The 22,824-nt window shown below is 39.2% G+C and overlaps 2 protein-coding genes across 3 annotated transcripts in view; one reads left to right on the top strand and one right to left on the bottom strand.

The window, feature by feature from the left end:
• The first annotated feature begins 1,406 nt into the window (after positions 1-1,406).
• On the top strand, positions 1,407-4,168 carry tnfb (tumor necrosis factor b (TNF superfamily, member 2)). Its single transcript, XM_084726935.1, has 4 exons — positions 1,407-1,899; positions 1,998-2,052; positions 2,173-2,232; positions 3,224-4,168. The coding sequence occupies exons 1-4, from the start codon at positions 1,711-1,713 to the stop codon at positions 3,679-3,681; spliced, it is 762 nt and encodes a 253-aa protein (XP_084583061.1). The 5' UTR covers positions 1,407-1,710; the 3' UTR covers positions 3,682-4,168.
• Positions 4,169-8,145: 3,977 nt separating this feature from the next.
• gabbr1a (gamma-aminobutyric acid (GABA) B receptor, 1a) overlaps positions 8,146-22,824 on the bottom strand; it is a 128,096-nt gene continuing 113,417 nt past the window's right edge. The window contains exons 22-24 of one of the 2 annotated variants that reach the window (XM_084726933.1): positions 21,506-21,634; positions 17,514-17,657; positions 8,146-10,872 (exon numbers count right to left, since the gene is read on the bottom strand). In XM_084726933.1, coding sequence (XP_084583059.1) covers positions 10,588-10,872; positions 17,514-17,657; positions 21,506-21,634 — 558 coding nt within the window. In that variant the 3' untranslated portion in view covers positions 8,146-10,587. Of the gene's footprint in view, positions 10,873-15,048; positions 15,393-17,513; positions 17,658-21,505; positions 21,635-22,824 lie in introns of those variants that run through there. The other variant, XM_084726934.1, reaches the window with a different exon arrangement.

The following is a 22,824-nucleotide window of genomic DNA, read 5'->3' as shown; positions in this document are numbered from 1 at the left end:
TCACCTCTAGATGCCACTAATTCCTGTACACTGGTCCTTTAAAACCTTCTATTTAGTGTTTAAATCTATTATATGTAATATTTTTGCATTTAAATATCTAAAAACATTAGACATATATAATACATTTAGTTAAGCTGTGTAGTCACAGTATTCCAAATGTTTCCAACAACGTTCAAACACAGAGAAATCCATAATTTATTCAGGGTAACTATTGCTAGCTATTGCTAGTTAGTTGCTAGTTACTATAACTAACAAAGGACACGTCAGAGAGTGAGGAAGGAAGTCGGTGAACGTGACTAAACATAACTTTAATAATGAACAAGTGATGAATGAAAATAGGAAAACACAACTGTGCAGACTGTGGCTCCAAATGACGTCACAAGTGCAAGATGGCAGCACTCGAATCTGTGATATTTTAACTTCATTTTTATACAGTGACAAGAAGTAGAGCCACATTGTCCATCTTTTATTTATGTCAGTGTATCCCATATATTCCATGTTTTCCTGGAGGTTACAGTAACTAGCAACTTGCTAGCAATGGCTAGCAGAAAACAGAGGAAATATTTGGGATAATGTAAGTACATAACTAAACAAAATATAATGTATAACATGCATTACATTTTAATGCAGAAATGTTACACATTTTAGCTTTAAATGTTAAATAGAATGTTTTAAAGGAGTAGTGTGTAGCATTTAGTGACATCTAACGGTGAGTTTGTAGATTGCAACCTAATGTATATTGTTCGACTCACCCTCCCCTTCCAAGCCTGTAGGAGAAGGTTGCCGCGAAACTCACACAAAGCACTAAAAAGGAATCAGTGTTTGGTTTGTCCATTTGAGCTAGCGTAGAAATATCACCATTGATATTACTTCTTTCTCCATGTCTGTTTACAGTTACATTATAATGTGTTATAAGCCATTAATTAAATGTCTAAACAGCGTTTTTAAAGTGCTAAAGAGGGGCGGTTACAGTAAAGTTTTACCAAAATAGCTGATGAACAGGTGGACTGTTTACACAATCTCACATTTTTGTGGTATTTCAAAACATCTGGTCCGATGAGAGCTTAAAATGTTTGTGAGCTGTGGATTTATGTGTCAACCTCAGCAGTTACAGACACAGCTTACATTCTGTGGGTGGCTCAGGTCAGTAATGAGCTCAGTATGTTTATGTGTTTATGACTCTGTCTGTCTCACTGTACAGTATTTGTGTGTGTGTGTTTGTCTGTACGTGTGTGTGTGTGTGTGTGTACATGTGTGTGTGTACATGTGTGTGTGTGTGTGTGTGTGTGTGTGTGTGTGTGTGTGTGTGACAACATTGTGTAATTTTTCAAAACCAAAAAGCAGTGACCGACCACTTTCCCATCCTGAAACCGCGACTCCCGTTGGGTTCCACGCTCTGGTAAAACTCCACTAAAAATTCTGTGACTTCTCTTTCCCTCCCGGCCGCAGCTCTTTTCTCTCTCCGTGGCCCAGGTTGCTCCGCTGCTGCCGCTGTCTCCTGCACTGTCTCCGCTTACAGAGTGACATCACTGGAGTTTCCCTTCTGCAGAAGCAGCTGCCACAGCATAAATACTACAAGCTCTCTGGCAGAAGTTCACTCTAACACAATAGCAACACAAAGAGAGAAGTATCAACACAGCACCAAGCCAAGTGCTCGACCGGTAGATATTTCCAAACAGGCAAGACTAAGATCTGAGCTGTGCACACAGTATGGTGGCGTACACAACTGCACCAGGTGATGTGGAGATGGGTGTTGAGGAGAGGACGGTCGTTCTGGTGGAGAAGAAGTCATCTACACAAAGGATGTGGAAGGCGTCCGCGGCCCTTCTATTTGTGGCCCTTTGTGTCGGAGGCGTCCTGCTGTTTGCTTGGTACTGGACCAGAAGACCAGAGATGCGGGTAAAGAAATAAACCTTCTTAAAACCCTGCATTTTCTCACAAAAATCCAAATTTCTGTTTTTATATCTCTAATCTGTTTTTTTTTTCCTTCGGTACAGACACAGTCAGGTCAAACAGGAGCACATACTGGGATGGAAGCTACTGAGAAAACAGGTGATTATATGCATGGGCGCTCATTTATAAAAAAAAAAAAGCTGAGGGGCTTTTTGGGGGGATATATTTGAGTCTTTGTGGTTTATTTTAGACAAGCTCACTTTGTCTTCCTCTCCTCAGATCCACACAACATGCTGAGGCGCATCGGCAGCAAAGCCAAGGCAGCCATCCACTTAGAAGGTGAGTCATGGCTTACCTTGATTTGGTCCTCAGCAAACAACGGGGCTCATGATCTCAGCTTTCAAAGGAGCCTTTCAGACTCTCTCTCGTGATATCTGCAGCTTCTGTTTTAGAAGTATGTTCATCAGGAGCACTATAAGGAAGTTGTTGCATAAGTAATTCATTGACTTCAGGCAATCTTATATTCCACTTTCCTAATTACACACCTGTTAATTATTCACTCCTGTGTCTGACATCCTGTGGAAGGCAGTAGATGTGCACAGAGACATCATTATTTGTATCTGTATCTGTTCAAACAACAAAAGGATCTATATATGTAGTTGGACAGAAAGCTCTAACCTGAGACTTTCTACAATCATCAAAATGATTTAATATTAGCATATAATCAATTATGAAATATATCTCCACATTCTCACACTGTTTTATGAAGTGTCTGAACCCACCACCACCTTCCCCTTTACTGAAGAATCAGAAACTGCAAAAAATGTTTTAAACATCAAAAGATTCTGTTTTGCATTGGAAACAGAGAATCGGTATAGTATGGAAGTATCTAAAAAATATACTTCAGTTGAAGGAATTAAACAAAAAATTGAGAAAACCCCTAATTTCACTCCACTAGATTTTTGAGTTTTGAATCGAACTCAAACCCTTAAGTTTTGAAATTAACTAAACTTAGTTTTGCTGATCCATAATCTTTTGTTGAGATAATTAAATTTTCTTCTTTAGATGAATGTAAATCTTTGATTTTTAGCGACCCAAAAAAATGTGCATTTCAAAATCTGTTCACAGTGAGCTGTGAACCTGACTTGTCATCATTTGGGCGGGCATCTTTTTCATTTTTACAGCTTGTAGTCTTTGCCGAGGTGTTTGGGAAGCTGACTTTTTCTGAATAATAATGAGCAACTTTGGATTGAAAAAATAGTAGTAGTAGCTGAGTAGTGTATCCCTCATTTCTCGGCTGTAACAGCGCCTCTTCCTGCTCTATTTCCAGGTAGCTATGACGAAAGCGAGAGCTCAAATCACCAGCTGGAGTGGAAGAACGGTCAAGGCCAGGCGTTTGCTCAGGGTGGCTTCCGACTGGTGAACAATGATATCATCATCCCGCAAACCGGCCTCTACTTCGTCTACAGCCAGGCGTCGTTCAGGGTGTCCTGCAGCGATGGCGACGCTGAGGGAGCGGGAAAAGGCCTCATGCCTCTCAGCCACCGGATCTGGCGCTACTCGGACTCCATCGGCAGCAGAGCCTCTCTGATGAGTGCAGTGAGGTCGGCGTGCCAAAACACCGCTCAGGATGACAGCTACAGAGACGGACACGGCTGGTACAACGCCATTTATCTGGGCGCCGTGTTCCAGCTGAATAAAGGAGACAGACTGTGGACGGAAACCAACCAGCTGTCAGAGCTGGAGACCGAGGAGGGAAAGACTTTCTTTGGCGTCTTTGCACTTTGAAATGACTCTTTGCTGTGATGCTAACAGAGCAGATACAAAGCTCTGCACAGTGTCATAAGTTTGGACTTTTATTTAAATGTTATGTATGTTTTTTTGTTTCTTATTTTTTACTATTCATCTTCACGATGATGTAGAAATGTTTAAATCTCAATGGAGATGAAGCTTTCAGCCGATCAGATGCTGCTGATGTTTTAAAATCCTATAAACTGTAACAGTTTGCAACATTTTTTAGGCACTTTTTCTACATGTTGACCTGAGATTGTAGTAGACCAGACTTTTTCTGCTGTATCAGATGACAACAGCTCTTCACTAGAGAGTTTACGTTCAAGGATTACGAGGATTATGTATGTGCAAAACTAATATCGTGTACTATTACAACTTGTATGTATTTATTTGTATTTATTTATATTTAAATTGTTGGGATTAGATGTTAAAGATTATATTTATATACTTCATGTGCACATAAACCTAATTAAAATGCAGAAAAACTGACAAAATATTCAGTGTCACGACGAAGAATGAACTCATTTCATAGCTGAGATCCCAAATAGAAATTTGCAGCTGAGTTGGCAGACAGCTTCAGCCAGCCAGGAGGGTATAGCTCGCTCTCTGTCACACACACACGCGCGCGCGCACACACACACACTGCAGCGAGCTCAGTCAATTATTTGGCAAAAGTCGCTCTGAAATTCCTCCTCAGCCAGCAAATACTTCCTTTGTTAGATCAGACAAGACGAGGGGAATTTCCTACTTTTTTGTGTGTTGCTGAGTGCTGTGTCAGGTGGAGGCCCACAGAAGCCTCAGCCCAGAGCGGGTTTTCCCCAGTGACCCCCCCCCCCACACACACACACACACACACCCTCTCTCCCACACACATACCCTACAACCTCTCTCCTCCGCCTCCACACCACCAACTCCCTCCCTCTATTACCACATACCTCATCTTCAGTCAGCTAGAAAGAGACATGACATGAGAGCGAGTGTGTGTTCAGTGTGTGTCTATGTGCGTGTATGTACTGTGGGACTCCCACACAGCTGGTTTTGTCACATCGTCATCATCTAAAAACACACTTCATACAAATATCGGATGCTGTTAGGAGCAATTTGTCTCCTTTAGTTTCTTTTTAGTCTACAAACATCCACTTATTGTCTCAGTAACAAGGTTCCCACTGGCCTTCGCAGCTGCTCGTTGTGTTAAAAAAAAAAAACACTTCCCACTTTTCGTTAATGATCTCTTCTTCTGGGTTTATTTGCTCTATGACTCCCGCAGGAAAAAAGTATCGAGTTTCACTGACAAATATGCTCAACCTGACAGAGTTAATTCCTCAAAAGGTCACCATGAGTCAGAAAAGCAATAAATAACTGGTGACATCTAGTGGAAGATGTAAACATGCTCGTCTGAGTAATCCACAGGAGATTGAGACTCAAGATAACAGAACTGCTTAAGAAATGGTTTATATTTTTTCTGAGGCTGAGTCACACCCACAAGGATTCATTTTTAAACCTGATTAAATCATGGTTTAACTTTAAATCATGTTGCACCAAACATTTCAACTAGACTGAAACTGGGAACGGTTCAATTTAAACTGTTAGATTAAATTTAGACTCAATTCAGTTGAGTTTTATGATGCGTCTTTTCTTTCAGTCGCTCCGGGTCATAATTCAGCCAACAGGTTTTTCTCGAAGGAGAAATTAGATCTTCTCTGCTGAACTATCATAAGTACTCACATTTAGACTAACTAACCTTTTAGCAGATGATATAATGTTTTGTTAACTTTTTAGGTGTCAAACAATGCAGTGTTAAGAAATACAGAGCAGAGGATGACACAGGAGCGGATTTTCACCCCTGCCAGTGCCAGTCACACAAAAATACTCCTGTCCCTCTCCTGTCCTGTCCCAATCCCATGAGTAACGAAATTTACTCCTATCCCGTTGGAATCCCACAGAAATCACGAGTCCTGCGGGATTCCCGAAAAAATTTTAGCCTCTAATACAGAGCAGCCAAAAGTTAACGTCTTTCCTTCTTCCTTTATTATTAGGTCTTGACAACAGTAAGTTATTTAGTTAGTTTAATTTGGGTAAACAAAGATCTTTATTGATTAAACTCTATTTGATTTCAGTTTAAATGAGTGCTCTGCTTAATTTTAAATCTAGATTTACTCGTTTTAAACCTGATTTAGCTAAACTCTTGTTAGAACTAATCTGAGATTAAATTAATCTTTGTTGGTGCAAACCCATATTAAAACATCATATGCTGAAAAAATTAATTGTGGAATTGTGGTTTAATTTAATAAATAGGATGTAGTGCATGAGTGTCAAACATATGTGTGAGCCAGAACCTGCCTATCAAACAGTTCAATCCAGTTTTAAACATTGTGCAAAATATTGTCAATCAGCAGCTTCAGTACAGAACAATCTGTATCAGGCCTCTATGGTAAAACAATATTGGTGGAATATTGGAAGGAAATGTCAGAATGTTTAATATGTAAATGATTTGTTCACTGTAAAAAAAAATAGTAAAGAAAAGCTGCAAAAGCTGCAAGTTGAGACAAGCTACAAATCGTTTTTCAACTTAGTTACTCAGATTGAGAATTTTATTCAAATTACTGTCTTAAACCTACAGGGCACAGTGTACAGGGAGTTTTTTATTGGTTATGAATCTCAATTTAATACTTATGCCTACATAAACATCTGTTTATGCTCAAGTTTGCTATCCCAAATATGGATTTTTAATGACATAATATATGTTTTTAACTTACAACAACGTAGTTTCCAGTAAATCAAATGTAAAAAATTAAGTTTTCTTAACTGAAGCACAGGGCGGCATGGTGATGCAGTGGTTAGCCGCCTCACAGCAAGAAGGTCCTGAGTTCTGCCTTTCTGTGCAGAGTTTGCATGTTCTCCTCGTATCTGCGTGGGTTCTCTCTGGTTCCTGTGATGAACTGGCGACTTGTCCGCCTCTCGCCCAATAGGCTCCAGCCCCCCGCGACCCTTCGGGAATAAGCAGTTACAGGTTACAGAAAATGGATGGATGGAACTGAAGCACATAAGTAGATCTGAATAGTAATGTGAATTTGACAAATTTGAGATAGCACTTTGAGGGAAACTCTTCTCTTAAGTTTTCTGAACTTAAGTGTAAGGCAGAAGATAACTTAATGTTCTTTTTCATTAGCTTCCACTTCAGCAAGTGTATGTGATGACGCCAGCATTACTATACGAGAGTGAAAATGAATTTCTAGGTCTTGACAAGTTGTTGGACTTATAAAAATGTAAAATACTACAGATACTACTACTCCAGTACAAATGCTATTTAAATAATTTGCTTATAATGACCACATACAGCCATCATTTTGGGTCTTTTCATAGATGACAACATATTGAAAACAATTTAAAACTATGATGATTCAATCATGATGGAAAAATGAAAGTAGTGCACTTGAAATATCAGCAATTTAATTTGTACAGTAATGTGAAAAGCCTCTGAAACAACGGTACTGAAACTGACTTTGAAACAAAATTCAGTGCTGAAGCTGTCTGTTTCTTTACTTTCGTTTTTCATTTTCTTTCTTCCTCATACAGATTACCATCGAATTGACATTTGTTAAATTAATATAATCTGCTAGTAATCAGTTTTACGCGGGCAGACATGATCAGTATCTGCAGGCACAATCAACACACACGTCTTCTAGTCAATAACATCATTAACCAACCTGTGGTCGAGTGTTTACCACAGATGTTGACTGGCTGGGTACCACAGTTTACTATTTCATTGTGGCCTGAAGCCAAAGATCTCTTCTTTTGCTGTCCTGTAAAGAAAATCATAGCATGGTGCCACCAATCTCCTTTTTTTACATTACAAACAAGGGTAAGTGTAAGTAGAATATGGGGAGCATATTCTGATGCTCTATTATAGCATGTTTATTATTTAAGATTTCAGATGTAGCATATTTCAGTTTATATTGTATACTGTAACCGCTGAGTAGCACATCTCAATAAGTAGTTCATATCATGACCACAAGAGCTTGTTTTCACCCAAAAGGAAAAGGAAAGTAGCGCCTCCTCTGCAATGGTTCAGACAAACAAACAAAACCTTGACAAAGTTTTGTATTTGTGGGAATTATTTCAAAAGTTGAATCTGCACATTACTGTACAAATCAATTTAGTTAGAAATAACTTATTGAGGGAGGGGTGGCGACTTCATGTTTTCCAGAAGTTGGGATCCCTACCGAAGTGTCCAATTTGAGATTAAACTGGGCTGTATGTGACTCATAAACTAAAATGAGTTTTAAGCTGAAAAATCCTGCTGGAAAGAAATACTTATACGTTTCACAATATCAGGTAATTACCACTTTCAGATTTGTTTAACAGTGTAGCGTTTGGAAATTAAGCCTGTATTTCCCATTGTACATTTAACCCGTATGTCCACTGATGCGAAAGGTATCACTGAAACACAAAAATACCCAATGAAAAAAACAATTATTTTATTTATGGTACCCATATATTTGCATACACATACTCTGAAATATATTAACATTTAAGATCTTAGATATAGTGAATACAAATATCCCCAAATCCATGTATATTGTCATATATGTGCAAGACAATAGAACATTTTTCTAAATTATTTCTGCATTCATATGTTACACTATTTTGATCCAGGTACTGTACAGTTAATAAATATGGCCTATTTCATTCATTTATGTCCTTCTCCGTACCCTGAGCTAAAATGTATTAGAATAACAGCAACATAAAGTGGGATAACCATAGTTGTTCAGTTTAAAGTGCACACTGAAGTATATATATATATATATTTAAAAATATTTGACAAAGTATTGTTTTACCTGCTGATAAAGCTGTTCAGGTATCATTGCTTTATAAAATCTGGAAATAGCTCATGAATGAAATAGTACATCCAGATTAACTGCTGAATAAATACAGTATGTCACATAACTTTATCCCTCTTTGAGTCATTTACAACTTATCCAAAAGGCAAGATGGGAAAGAAAAATACAAAAGAAAGAGAGCATCCATCAAGATTGTCTGTTATGGGAAAACATAAAATAAAAAAAAAACATCTCTTGAAATAAAAAGTCTTAGAAGAATGACAGATAACATATTCACATATATAAAATCTTGAGAAAAAAAAACTGTGCTTTCTTTGAATATCCACAGAAACAGCCATCGTAGAAGCCGCGCATCTCGCCACACTGCTGCTGTAGAAATATAAACTGGCTTTCGTTTTCAGGAGGCAGGAAGTACAAACTACTCCTCTGGCTAGTTGAAAGTTGGGAGTTTCCCAGTTTTGGATTCAAACATCCCAAGCTGGGAGCTGTTAAGAACCTACAAAATGTGAGAATGAGCTGCAGTGACTGTGCAGCAGCAACCGGTGATACCTCTGAAAAAGTACATCAGATGCAGGAGGAGGGATTTATTTGATGGCTACAACGGTCGCGCATTATTTTACGGTACAAGACGTAACAAGATGGACTTTGTATGAAATCAGACAAAAACTAGAAACAATATGTTCTTTATCAGACAGTTTTAGACCCTTATTAGACTTTATTAGATGGTCATGTAGGACACATTACAACAGAACTGTACTGTAAACTAAAGTGTATTTTTTCTTACTTTTAGAAGATATTTAGGGTCACATTACAAGAGAATTAAATGCCATCTAAAGTGTATTATTTCCCACTGTTAGACCCTCATTAGAAGGTAATAAGGACACATTACAACATTAAACTAAAGTGTATTAGTGTAGTGTATTGTTTCGTACTGTTTGACCCTTATTACACTTTGTTACAACAGAACTGCACTGTAAACTAAGTGTGATGTGTCCCTCTGATAAAGTAAAGAAAGTAATGGTGTAATAAAGGGTATAATACTAGCTAATAAAGAAAATATTATTTCTGTTTTTGTCTAATTTGATACAAAGTTTTGTTATGTCTTACTGGTGTACTGTAAAATAAAGTGTGACCGCTACAACTGTACTATACTGCTAAATAGATACAACACAAATACAAAAGATACATTGTAAAACATTATTTCAAATGGCAAAACTATCAAAACCGTTCTCACACACGAGCAAGCTTGGATCATTTTCTCCTTTAAAATGTGTCTAAAAGTCGTACATCAGCAAAGGACTGGGTTTTTAAGATGCAGTGTTGTACTTGAATACATAGTCCTGACAACAGACATCCATACATGCCAAACTCCTTGGTCCTTCTAAGATTATGGCTATTTAATAATGCTCATCATCACGTCTCAATGAAACCAGTCTTCCACACAGTCGCGCTCAGCTGCTCCTCAGAGGAAACACTGGAGAAAAAAAAAACTGTACACTGCTTTGTCCCTTTGTAAATTTCAGTTTTCACAACTCTCCTGAAAAGTAAACAAAGAATTTAACAACAATCTCATGACAAAACAGATCAGATATTACAGAACAATATAAATCACTACTGTATGTGCTTGTCTAGTCAACAAACTCGAGAGACAAAAAGTGGAGACGATATAGCAAAGACACGAACACAAACATTTCCTTTTCAGATCCTCAACGCGGTGTCTCCACAACAGAACGAGAGAACGAATGAGGGAGAGGAATGATTGAGAGATCACGTGACCTTTGAAAAGACCTCGAGTGCTGCTAGTCTGAGATGTGCTTGTCGCCGCGTCGTTGCTGGGTTGAACACAGTGAGATCAAAACTGTGAGGACGGGTGTTACCTGCGTGACTCTCCCCGAAGCTGCCAAGTGTAAAGCACTCCCATGTACTTATTTGTGCTTCCACGCCGTATTTTAAAACAGTGTCACTACACCGCTGTGCTCAAGTGAAAGTCACAGTGTCTCCTTGTGTTTTGTGTCCCCCGTGTGCATTTGTGCGACTGCCCCCTCCCCCCTCCGTGCCTCGCCTACTTATACAGCAGCGGGATCTGGCTGTTGTGACAGTGGTTGCGGCTCATCTTGCTTTCGGCCGGGTAGAGGTTGGAGGAGTTGGAGAAGGAAGGTGGGAGGGAGTGATTGTCCGTGGTGGGGTTGGGGTAGCCAGGTGGGGGCAGCAGAGACTTGGGGTCCGGCTGGGATGAGGGCGGCGGGGCGTTGTGGTTCTGATTCTGGCCCGAGGAGGGTCGGCGGCGGTTGCGTAGAGCCTGTCGCTCAGCCAGCTGGTTGCGGAGCGCCGATACCCTCTCTTCTTTCTGCAGACACAGAGAGAGGAGAGTAAGAGTGTTTGACTACGTTCACACTGCAGGCAAAAGTGGCACAAATCTGTTTTTTCACTCCCATGTGACCCAGATTTGTTTTTTCATGACAGTGTGAACAGCCCAAGTCACATGGAATCTGATCTTTTCAAATCAGGTTTGGGCCACTTTCATATGTTGTCCGAAATCAGATACCGGTCTGATTTTTTGGAAAGTGACCTTACTGTGAATTTATCCAACTTCTATGCAAGTAACTAATTATAAATGCTGCAGTTACTGTAATTAAGTAGTTTTTCGGGGTGCTTGTATTTTTATAAGTATTTACTTTTACTTGTACTTAAATACGTATTACTCTATGTAATCTACTTAGTTACTTTTAAAATCATAGTTGAGAACTGTGTACAATTTGAATTAATATCCAAACCTTTCATCTGCATTTTAATAGCCAATAAAGTTATGTGATGAAAAAGAAGACAAATGAAAAAAACAATGCTGCAACAGCACAGGTTTGGAGTGAGGATGTTGATGGTTAATGATTAATCAATTACTCGCCATTAAGAATTTAACAAAATGAAAACGTAGTCATGAATATTTAATCAATAGTCATGGCAGTAGTTTTGTCTGGCAAAGTCATTTGTTAAATAAGGAAAATGAAAAAACATGATAAAAAAATTGCAAATGAGAAAAAAACACATGTTCAGTATTTTAGAAGTTATTAACGATTAACTGATTGTTAACTTTTTCAAGTATTGGTTAAGGAAAATGCACAAAACCCTAAATTTTAGAGATGAGCACGACCACTGAGCAAAACAGAGAAGGAAGGTCTCTGAAAGCAGGATTTCAATCTCTAAACTCCTACAGTTCTTCTTTTTACTCTTTGATGTAATTTTCATGAATGAACACATCCTGACATGTAGGACAGGAAGCGTAGCCTTATGTGGTATTATTGGGGCGTTACTTATGCTAATCTAGAAGTCACTTGCACATGCACTAAAATATGCACAGGCGGATCATTTACAGTTATCTGAAGTTACGAGCATTAGCTGCATCTGACGTGGCATGTTTGTATGAGCCCAGTGTATGAAGAAACGTAAGAGAAATTTAAGATAAGAATACAAAAATGATCTTGCACAAGGCCCATTGTTCCACAAAAAGCTGTAATTAAAAGTTGTCACCCTTTCTTATCGTCCTCATTATCATCTGACCATGAATTTAATGACTTCTATTGCACATCGACTTACAAACTGAACTAGAGATGCAACCAATCTGATCCTGTGTCAATTTCAAAGTCTGACGTCAGGCATTTATCGCATATCTGACTCACCACATCCACATTCTGATTGTAAGACCAAAACGTCATTTGTTTAGGAGGCATTTTCTCTTCTATACTGCATTTGCATGCAATACTGGGGCAACTTGTGCATTTCGACTTCAATACTTTTGATAAAACAGCGGTGAAGAAATGTACAAGTTATATCACTCATGGTGTAACAACAAAGGAGCACAAAAATGTTGTAGCAAGTAGCAACATAACATTACAATTCACAACACTAACAAACAGCAGCATTTACATTTTGGAACAAAAATAACAAAACTTTAAGCCTGAGCAATGCATCATGGGATATTTATAGAAATAAGGGCCGTCTCTCAGTGTATCAGTGGCACATGCGAATGGCACAAGTCTGCATAAAATCCTACAGCGCCCCACAATGGTTGAAGGACGCCGTTATTGTTCTTTTGCACATGTGGGTCAGTTCAGACTGTGACCAGTTCACACTGGAATCTGATACTGGCTACATTTAAAAGAAAGTGTGAACAGCTTAATAAAAAAAATTCTGATCTGAACAATAAACCCTAGCTGAGCACTGAGGCTTGCAGTGTGAACACAGACTGTCATGTCTGCAAATTCAAATCATGTGGGGGTTACACTTTATTTAAAATTTCTCTATTTAGCATTTAGAAGTACTTATTACCATTATTTATAGCAGTAACTGACAATTACACAACTGTCAATTAGTTGTTAAAAAGAAAATTAATTGGCCACTATTTTGATTTAATTGGTTTGGTCATTCTCAAGTAGAAATTCCAAACATGCTGGGTCCAGCTTCTCATATGTGAGGATATGCTGCTTTTTTAATAGGATTTGGGTTTTGGCCTGTTGGTCATCTGACATCAAGACGTCTGAAGTACAAGATCGAGTACAAGGACAAGTACTTAGATTTGGGTACTTACTGATACTGAGTACTGATACAAGAACTTAATAATGTCATTACAGTTCTTACGATGACTTTAAAAACGTTTTGATTGATCAGATGTTCCTCACTTTCTAAATGTAACAAATTATTGTTGCTGCTTCCTGCTGCTGGTGTCACCATGGTTACTGTACACATTACATTTTTGGGTTATTTGTATTAAGTTACTGTGATGATTTTGTGTTCCTTATTAAGCTGGGGAGTTTACATGATAGTTTAGAGCTTTAACTATGATTTTAATTATACATTTACATGCGTAGAAGCATATGAGCTGCTTCCTCATGTCCCCTTTACCTGAGAGCTAATTAGTTCCTACCTGCCGTTGTTTAGGAGGGACAGGTATGAGTGTAACAGCCTGCTGTGAACCTGACAGAGTGAAGTTGGATGTATTGAACGGTCACGGTGTTTGGGTGAAGATGAACAGGAGAAGAGTTTACAGAAGACAAGTTGTAGCATATTAAATAGAAGTTGTAGCATATTATTACCCACAGCCAGAAGGACTGGAAAACACTGACAACCAACAAAAGATGGTTACAGACTGGTGGCAGCTGTGGGTTTTCTTTTTAAATTTCTTTTCATTGTTTTTGGATTAATTAGCCAAGGCATTCGATTAGTTTACACCTGGCTGGACTTACTGGACAGCGGCTGCGGTCTACAGGTGCACTCTCTGAGTTTGTTTCAGTTTTACACGGACTGTGAAACAATTTTATGGACTGTTGCCAAATAGAGACGCAGGCTGGCAGTTTAAGTTGGAGAGTGTTTTTCAGCATGACACTGCAGTCATTAATAGATGACGTTGAGGACGACTTCCTTGCTGATAATGACAGTGTGATTAATTTTTTGGATTAAAGGTACTATACAAAATTCATTATCATTATTATTATTGTCATTGTCATAACTATACTGTAGTGTGTCATAAACCATTTATTACATGTTTGTATCATCATAGAAAGACTATTGGGGAGGCTGATGCACAGTTTGTACTGTGTGCCATCTTCACAGTGTCAAAACAAGTCACAGCACAAACAAAATCATGACAAATAACTGTTTTCATACTGGATTCACTTGTTTGAGTCTGAAGTTTTCTTGCCTTGCCGACCCCTAACCCCACTCTGCTTTCACACTGCTGTTGGAATATATGAGCGGACTCTTGAGCACATCTGAGGCGGAATCATCTTTACAAACTGAAAAGAAGTAAAAAAAAAAAAACAAGCACCCATCTTCCCCTTCTAGGAAGAAAATACTGCATAGCATCCTTTTCATTTCAGTCTGTAAACGATGGCACATATACTGACTTCCTGTTGAGGACAGCAGCTGCATAAAGCCATTCAAGGTTTAGAGCTGAATTATCTTAGTAGGGGACCTCCTGATCAACAATTATCTCAATACATTTATGAATCAATGCCCAGAATTTCACACTTGTCTAGAATGCATGAATTAGCGTGCCCTCCTCTGTGCATCTCCATCATGTAGCGTCTTTTGGTGGTTTTGGACAGTCCAAGAAAGAGGGACTCCATTATTCTATAGCAATATTTTTGAAGTGCAATAACTTTGCACATACCTCATATGATATGTGCCTTAAGATGCATAAAATATTAATCCGATCCTGTAGGGACATACAATATTCTGACTCGTTTCCCATTTTCTCTCTAGTGAAATAATGGAGTTATGCTTCCACAATAGTACTGAATAAAAGAAGGAAGCTTCATGACCCTTTTCCATATCTGCCAGTGTGAAAGCAACCATAAAACCACAAAAGTTTGCATCAACATGCAATAAATAAAGCAATAAATTGCCATGTTTCTGTTCGTTATTCTCTATTTTCTCACATTATGCAGTAAGGTTGTCAATACTTCAGTACCTTTTCAATACCACATGGTTAAAACAATACAATACTAATACAATTTCAATCAGGAGAGACTAAGAGTAAAGAAAATGGTTTATTGGCACGTGCATGATATATGAAACATGATCAGACTTTGGCGGTTAGACCCCATTGAGGTGAAACAATATGTATATATATAAATGGAGGTGATGAAGCTGTGGTGAAGATAACCCCCCCGGGGTCTAGACACTGGTGGTGGTGGTGATGAGGTGCAAAGCAAAGACTGGTGAGGTGAAGTGGCTCCGGACTCCTGCTGCCTGGACCTGAAGACTGGAGGAGAGGGCGTCGGGGAGGATCGAGGTGAACATCTTCTGCTACCTGGGTCCAATGACTGGAGGAGAGAGGGGTGGAAGAGGGTCGCGCGACTGACTGAATGACAACTGATGGAGCAAAGACAGAGGCGATTTAAAGTTTTGGCAGCAGCAAAGTGACTGGCTATCGCGACCGTGGCAAAATCTGATTGGATAGTAAAGACGAAGGTGAACGCCCACAAGCAGCTGGTTAGAGGGAATAGGAGGAGAGAGCTGGAGTAAAGGAAAGTTATGAATGAAGGCAGCGTAATAGAAGGTCTTCCTGATTGAACTTACGCTGAGCTTCATATTTGATAGTATCGAAAGTACAGCAGCAGAAAAAAAGAAAAGATCTAAGTGCTCATTTAAGACCTCATTTCAGTTCAGTCCCATTATCCTGCCTCAAATTTGGCTTGCAGCAAAACCAGACAGTGTTCAGTGATTTTTTCAGTACCAGCAGTGTGTGCAGGTTGTTTATAGGGCTGCACCCTGAAAGCTGAAAATTCAAATCAGTCGACTGAGATTTTTCTAGTCTGGCTCTTTTTTTTTTTCCCCTTTGTCAGTCAGAGTGTCTTAAAATAACAGAATGAAACAGACTGCAGCTTACAATAATGCAGAGCCATAATATTTCATTGAGGAATTAGAAATAGAGAATCATTAATATCTATTTATAGCTGTCACACTTATTTTAAAAAATCCTGGTGACAACATGTGCTGGTGGTTGACGGATAAGAGAAGGTGAAATCAGTGGTCGGTAAACAAGTTTCTGCTCTTTGTTTTTTAGCTGCGTCATGGTACACAGAACAATGCCACAGCATGACAGGCTGTATACTTTACAAATCCAGTCTCCACAAAACAAACTGTGATGGAAACAGAAAAGAGTGATAGAAATGGAGCGCAGGCAGCTGGCAGCTGCAGCAGCCATTTCACCAGAGCGGACGGAGGAGTGTGCAGGACAGGTGACGCTTGATTGTTTACCTGTGCTTGTTTTTGTATGTCTGACAGCATTATGGAAAGGATCACTACAGTGAGAGATCTTCTTTTAAAGAGTAATATATGGTTTGTTTAACCTTTAATCAGCTGTTTTCTTGCTCTCACCAAAATAACCCTTTTCAAACTCCCTTTGAAAAACTGTAATTTTAACATCATTGTCGTCAGCTTCATTCAAACTCGACAGAAGGAAAATAAAACTCATCAAAAACATCGTGGTTTATCTTTCCACTGTTCCAACAATAACCACCTCTGGTTTGGTCAAAATAAACCCTGAATTCACAGTATGAAGGAGTGCAGAGGTGACTGCGGACAGCGGCCGCAGCGCTTTCAGCCATCTGGCGGGGAGCTCCGCAGTACACTGGGATTTTTAACTGAACTATTGGACGACAGACACTTCTACTTTATCTGACTGTGTGAAACACCACAGAGGATGAGGAAAGACATTTAAAGGCGAGTCTAACTGGTAAAACACACTCATAAAGGCTCATATAGGAATTTGCACTAAAAAAAAACTTATCAAATATTTATATTGTACAGACAAATTTGATTCAACAGAAAAAACTCATGTTTATGGACTTATTCAAAATTATCTACAGACCTTGTTGAGAGTAGTTTCATGAAGGAACTACTTTCTGTCTACAAGAATAAATCCATAACGTGGCTCCGATATGTAACTGCTCACAACTAAATCTGTGAATTATCTTGAGTCACCGGGTCTTTTTTTTTTTTTCTTGAGCGCCACAAGCTGAGCGCCATTTAGTCCCATTATACTGAAGAGAGGGCAGACACCTCTACTGCAGATAGCTCCAAAACTCTGTAACTCACATCGAAACTATCTAGATGAACAAATGGCACCACAGGGGTGAACTGTCCCTTTAATATTCTGGTATCATGACAACCGTATTATGCAGCATTCACTGTTCCAAAGTAGGAACAATTAAATCACACACACACACACACACACACATAAAAAACAGCAAGCATATTATACCTGCTATCTGTATAATAAATGCATATATATATATACATAAATATGTATTACTGTACCTACATGTCCATGAATATATGCATTATACAACATCTGCCCTTCAGGATGAACTGAAATGTTAACTAATACAGTCTAAGTGTACATTATGTGTCTGGCATTCGGATGTGCAGGTTTAATAATGAGGCCGATGTAAATGCGTGTGTTAAATAAGACGTATATAATGTGTTCACCTCCTGGATGATCTTTTGCAGCTCCCTGTTCTCTCTCTCCAGCTGCCTGGATTTCTCCTCGTCGTTGTTGTTGGTGGACGAGCCGGTCTTCAGAGTGTCTTGCTGCTCCGACTGCCACTCGCCGCGGGTGATGAGGCGCCGCATCTGGACCGCCACAGGAATGGAAAGTCAATAAAGAGCAAAATTAGGCTTGAGAGCGCAGCGTGCTGAATGAATAATGCATCTATTGAGAACATCTGCGGAGAACAGTTGTAATATTTGCAGCCCTTTTAACCAAATCTTTCTCATACGTGTCTGGAGGCTTAAAAATGATCACTGAGGTCAATATTAAGAGGTTGACTCTTCCATTTTTTTCTCAGTCTAGTGACATATTTGATGCTTGGCGCTCACTGCTGCGCGTTTTCTGCACTGTGCTTCCAGAAATAGCCAGACAGTCAAACAGCAGTGATGATAATGTGATGTTTTTTTGTCCCTTGGAGTTTCAGTTAATGAAGTTTGAATTTCTGTAGGTGGCACTCTTTCCTCTGTCTGCTGCAGCGCTCATGTGCAGCTCTTTTTCTATTTATTCCAAACAAATGATGATAGCTGCTGCCAGACATGTAAAATGTCTCACTTTATTGGTGCCAGGGGATTTTTTTTTCCTAACACCACCTGTTTACAGCAGCTACACGTCTAAAAGCTCGTTATAATACAGTAACTATACATAATGAAACTTCACAGACTGTTAATGTGATGGTGGAGTCACAAACTGAGGAAAGATTTTATCATTTAAAGTGGAAATATATTCTTTTCAAGCTCATACTTTTGTTTTGGCTTTCAGCTACAATTGGTTTACATGCCGTTGTGTTCAAAAGACACTTTTCTCTATTCACCCTCTGTGTTCAGCTCGTCCTCTGAAGCTCACTTCAGGCTAGATTCAAGGAGGACAGAGGATGAACTCATCAATTTGTTTGAGGAACAGTCACATCTGTATGGCACATTGGGCCTCATGCAAGAACCACTCGTACAAACAGAATCGTTCTTAAGTGGTTTATATTTGTGCTTTAGGAGAATTCTCATTTACCAGTTTTCTCATATTTTAGATTTTTCTAAAAGATAGAAACACAATTTATTTTGAGTTTGAAAAAAAAATTACACTTCATAATTATGTTGACATTATCCTAATTGACTGCATTTCAAATGAATATATAATTATAAATTTAGATATAACTACCTACTATCAGGTGTAGTGGCTGTATCTTCACATGCAGGTTTATGAAGTCACTGTCCAGGAGAACATCATGCGTTGCAATGTCTGACAGTGCAACATCTGCTATTACAGCACTTATTCTGTCCCCTATCGCTGTGACTGAGACTTTTCCTTGACACCTTCCTCCTGTTGCAGAAACCATTTTCATATCGAACCATTTCTTTTTTCTTTTTTTTTTCAGGGACAGTCCGACCCTCAAATGACACAGCATTAACAGCACTCGTTTTTCCTGTTTCTTGGCTTTAGCAGCTCCTTTAATTCTACTGCTGACACTGTTAAAATGATAGATTTTCCTTTATGGATCTACAAAAGCACGACTTCAATCTCAAACTTCAACTTAGAAAGTTCTTCTTACTTTTTCATGAATGAACACTCCCTGACATATGGGGCAGGAGCCTTATATGGTATTATTACTGGAATTATTGGGATGTTAATTATGCTATTCTAATGCATATGCATTTGCACGTGGATCGAGCCTTTGCTGAATCTCACGTGTTCATATGAGCCCATTGTATTAAAAAAAGGAGACTATACCTTCATCACCTACAGCTGCACAATCTTTATCTCTTTCCCTCTACTCAACCACACTCCCCATGCATGTTTTTGCAAATTAATCAATACTATCACTCTGCCCTTTTATATTTCAAGATGTTACAAATTATATCCAGCTACAAAAAATCCTTAATAGCCAGCAGTTAGTGCTGGAGCACAGAGAGTTGTTGCTATGGAGACGATATACGGTCTCGTCTAGTCACTTTGGTGTAAACCGGCAGGGTTAGGATTAGTTGAAAGTTTCAGCTTGTCTCATTCCAAATCTTTGGTATGAAGGGGGCTTTAAGGTCCAAAGGCCACTCCAAATTCTGTTCGAAAGTAGCTGTGCATAAAGCAGACGTGTTACAGAGGTCCTGTTCAGACCCGGTGTTAACATTCACCCTGGGTGATCCGATCACAAGTGGACAACTCGAAGTACAGGTGTAAACGCACTCAGGATGCATGTGAGATCCAATCACTAGAACCACATTTGGAGGTGCTCAGGTCCGCATGTGATCACATTCGCTCAGCCGTGCGAACACAAATGTGTCCTGGGCTGCCTACTCAACTCACATCTATCATTTGGTTTATTGTAATGCAAATTATATACGGGCTCTTACCTGCCGTGGATGTTTGTGCACAAGACCCCATTAAAAAACTGCTCTATTTTGGAAGTTGTTGAGTGAGGAGGAACTTTACAAACTTTGCGAAATGCTGTCTACGACAAACACTTAATTATTTATGCCTTCTTGTAAATTTGGCGAGTGTTATACATCAAGTTATTTCTTTCCTTGTGAAAAAAAAAAAATTGTTTCCATTTGTCCACGCAAGCCGCTGGTTAAAACAACAACACATTTTGAAAATGTGTTTATAAATTCAGGATTAAATGCAATTCATTAAAGTTCTATGCTATAAAAACACATCCTGCCTTTCTGACAGGAGCAGGCAGGAGAGAGGCTCTGCAGTGCACCAGGATGCACTAATTAATTATTGATGCTAATTAAGTAATTAATGAATTAATCCTTTCTTCATTGTCTGTGATGTGAAAACATCAGATTTCCACATAGTCAGAATAAGTTGAAGGGTGCATCAACCTGATCATGGTTAAGTTATAAAAGCCCCACACATCATGGAGCTTCTCTCCTGCTGTGCTGCTTACAGATCAGGTAACATATGAGGCTCATGGAGGCTGATAGAGGAGTTTAGTGTGGAGCTGAACTAAAACAAGAAAAGGAGCGAATACACCTTCAAATGGTCTGTGATGGAGACTAAACTGACAAAATATCCATAGCGGTTATTTGCATATAGAACGGGGAAGTGAGATCCAATCACAAGTGGACACTCGAGAGGCACTGTAATGCAAGGTGTGAACTCAAGTGCTGAGAGCTGTCCACTTGTGATCGGATCATCGAGGACGAACGTTCATACCAGGTCTGGGCAGGGCCGCAGTGACGTCACCAAGTAACAGAACAAAGGCTGGATTACAAACGAAGTGTTTTGGACAGTAATATTGTTAATTATCATGTGAAATATCACCTTCACTCTCATGTGCAATGTTACTTATTCCTTATTATCATGCACAATCATGTTTAATATCATGTGTTATTTTTACATTCATTATCTGGTTCAGTACGACAGTTTATTACCTCTCAATATCACTGCCAATATTATGCTTCAATGTACTTGCCATACTACCTTGTCTATTTTAGCTTAATTTTGTATTTGACTTATTTTACTTCTGTTGTTATTCTATTAGGCACTGTTTCTTTGAATTTAGTCCTTATGTGCTTTGTATTATATATTTGACTTATGTCTGATGCTCTTTGTTGTTATTTGCATGTTTGTGTGATTTTGGAGCCATCTGACCCTATAATTTCCTTCAGGATTAATTAATTCCTATCTTATCTTGTCTTAATGACTTCACAGACCTGTTACATGAACAAAAAGCTATTTAACACACTAAAGGCACACTAAAACCCCAAAAAGCATCATATGGCCACTTTATGGAGTCTCTTATTTGGTGTCACAGCCAGTTCCAAAACCAAAGCTTGTTTTGGCCATTTTTAAAAATGCTAATGAAGTGTCAGAAGATTGTCACTTTCATGCACCGCGCCCTACAGGCTGGAGTTTGACCTTTGGTTTTACTGAAATATGAGTGCACTTCTCGGGGTGTGGAGTAGTTCCTAAAATTCTCAGTAATGAGTCGGAGCACCTTGGGTACGAACAGCACCACCAGAGTGATGTAGGCAGAGAAGACGATTGCTAGAGAGGCAAAGGCAAAGGAGGCGTCCTGCTGCGAAGACAGGATCATCGTCACCGGAGCTGTGATCAGGCACAACACCTGCAGGAAGAGAAAGACAGAAACAGAGACAGACAGAAAGGAGAGGTTGGAACAAAGGAGGAGGAAAAGAATTGAGGAAAAGTTAGGTTAAAAATAAAGAGAAAAAAGGAGGCAGGGGCGGGAGCGGGGCAGAGGAGGTGGAAAATAAAGTGTGAGAGCGAGAGCATGAGAGGGGAGGAAAATCACATCCATAAAAGCATTAGGCATCTGTTTATCATTCCGGGGAGGACTCCCATGTGAAAACAGCATTAAAAAGTCATGACTGAAGTGGCAACAGCACGTTGACAATCACCACATTGTCATCTCATCAGGGCCTGGAGCTCACAGCTTAGCAAAGAGGAAGGAGGTCCCTTTACAGACACTATTAACTATTGACATCATCATAAAACTGAAATGTGTATATCATAACATAAAATAATAACATTAGACTTGTCTCACATTATGGAGCCATGTGATGAAATGAGCGCGCAAGCTGCATTTAATGCTCTCATAAATAACCATGAATGATGATCAATGATAAATCCTCTCCTTGGCGGAGGAGGCGAAGATCAATCCATTTACTAATTACATATCCACAAAGTATAAGCTGATAAATGTTGGGATGCTCATTAAGATGCTTCCTCTTTTATTTATCAACTGGAATGCGGGCGAGCGCAGGAAATTTCTGGCAAAAAACGGCAGTGAAAGACTAAAGAAAGAAGAGAATGTTTGCCCGCCCTCGATCAAAACAGAAAACCTGAAGTGACAGAAACCACTTTTTCCAGACGTTTTACATCAATTACAAAGTTACCCCGTGTCGAGCGTGTCAGGAAGTGGCAGCTAGTATTTGTCTAAAGTGGCTAAAGTGAACATAATGGGAGCTATTTCAGTGTAAAGTGCATCCCAGGTGCCTCCGTTTGAGATGATTCACTTGCTATTAACAGCCACTGAAAAATGTTTATGACTGACGCCAGCGTTTACCACTGTACTTTACTGCCTAAATGGATACATTTTTCAAACCTATTCGTTACATAGGACAAGATAACAGCCCCAAAACTGTGTGTGTGTGTGTGTGTGTGTGTGTGTGTGTGTGTGTGTGTGTGTGTGTGTGTGTGTGTGTGTGTGATCTCCGTGCACAGATTTCTTCCTTTACACATGCTGGAAACTAAAGCTGAAGTGCAGAGGGTAACATTTTACTTGAAGGGGTATGC

Source organism: Lutjanus erythropterus, chromosome 9 (assembly GCF_056507025.1).
Source record: "Lutjanus erythropterus isolate fLutEry1 chromosome 9, fLutEry1.hap2, whole genome shotgun sequence".
Classification (NCBI taxonomy): Eukaryota; Metazoa; Chordata; class Actinopteri; order Lutjaniformes; family Lutjanidae; genus Lutjanus; species Lutjanus erythropterus.
Note: the sequence above shows the minus strand (reverse complement) of the source record. Positions and strands in the feature narration are given on the sequence as shown.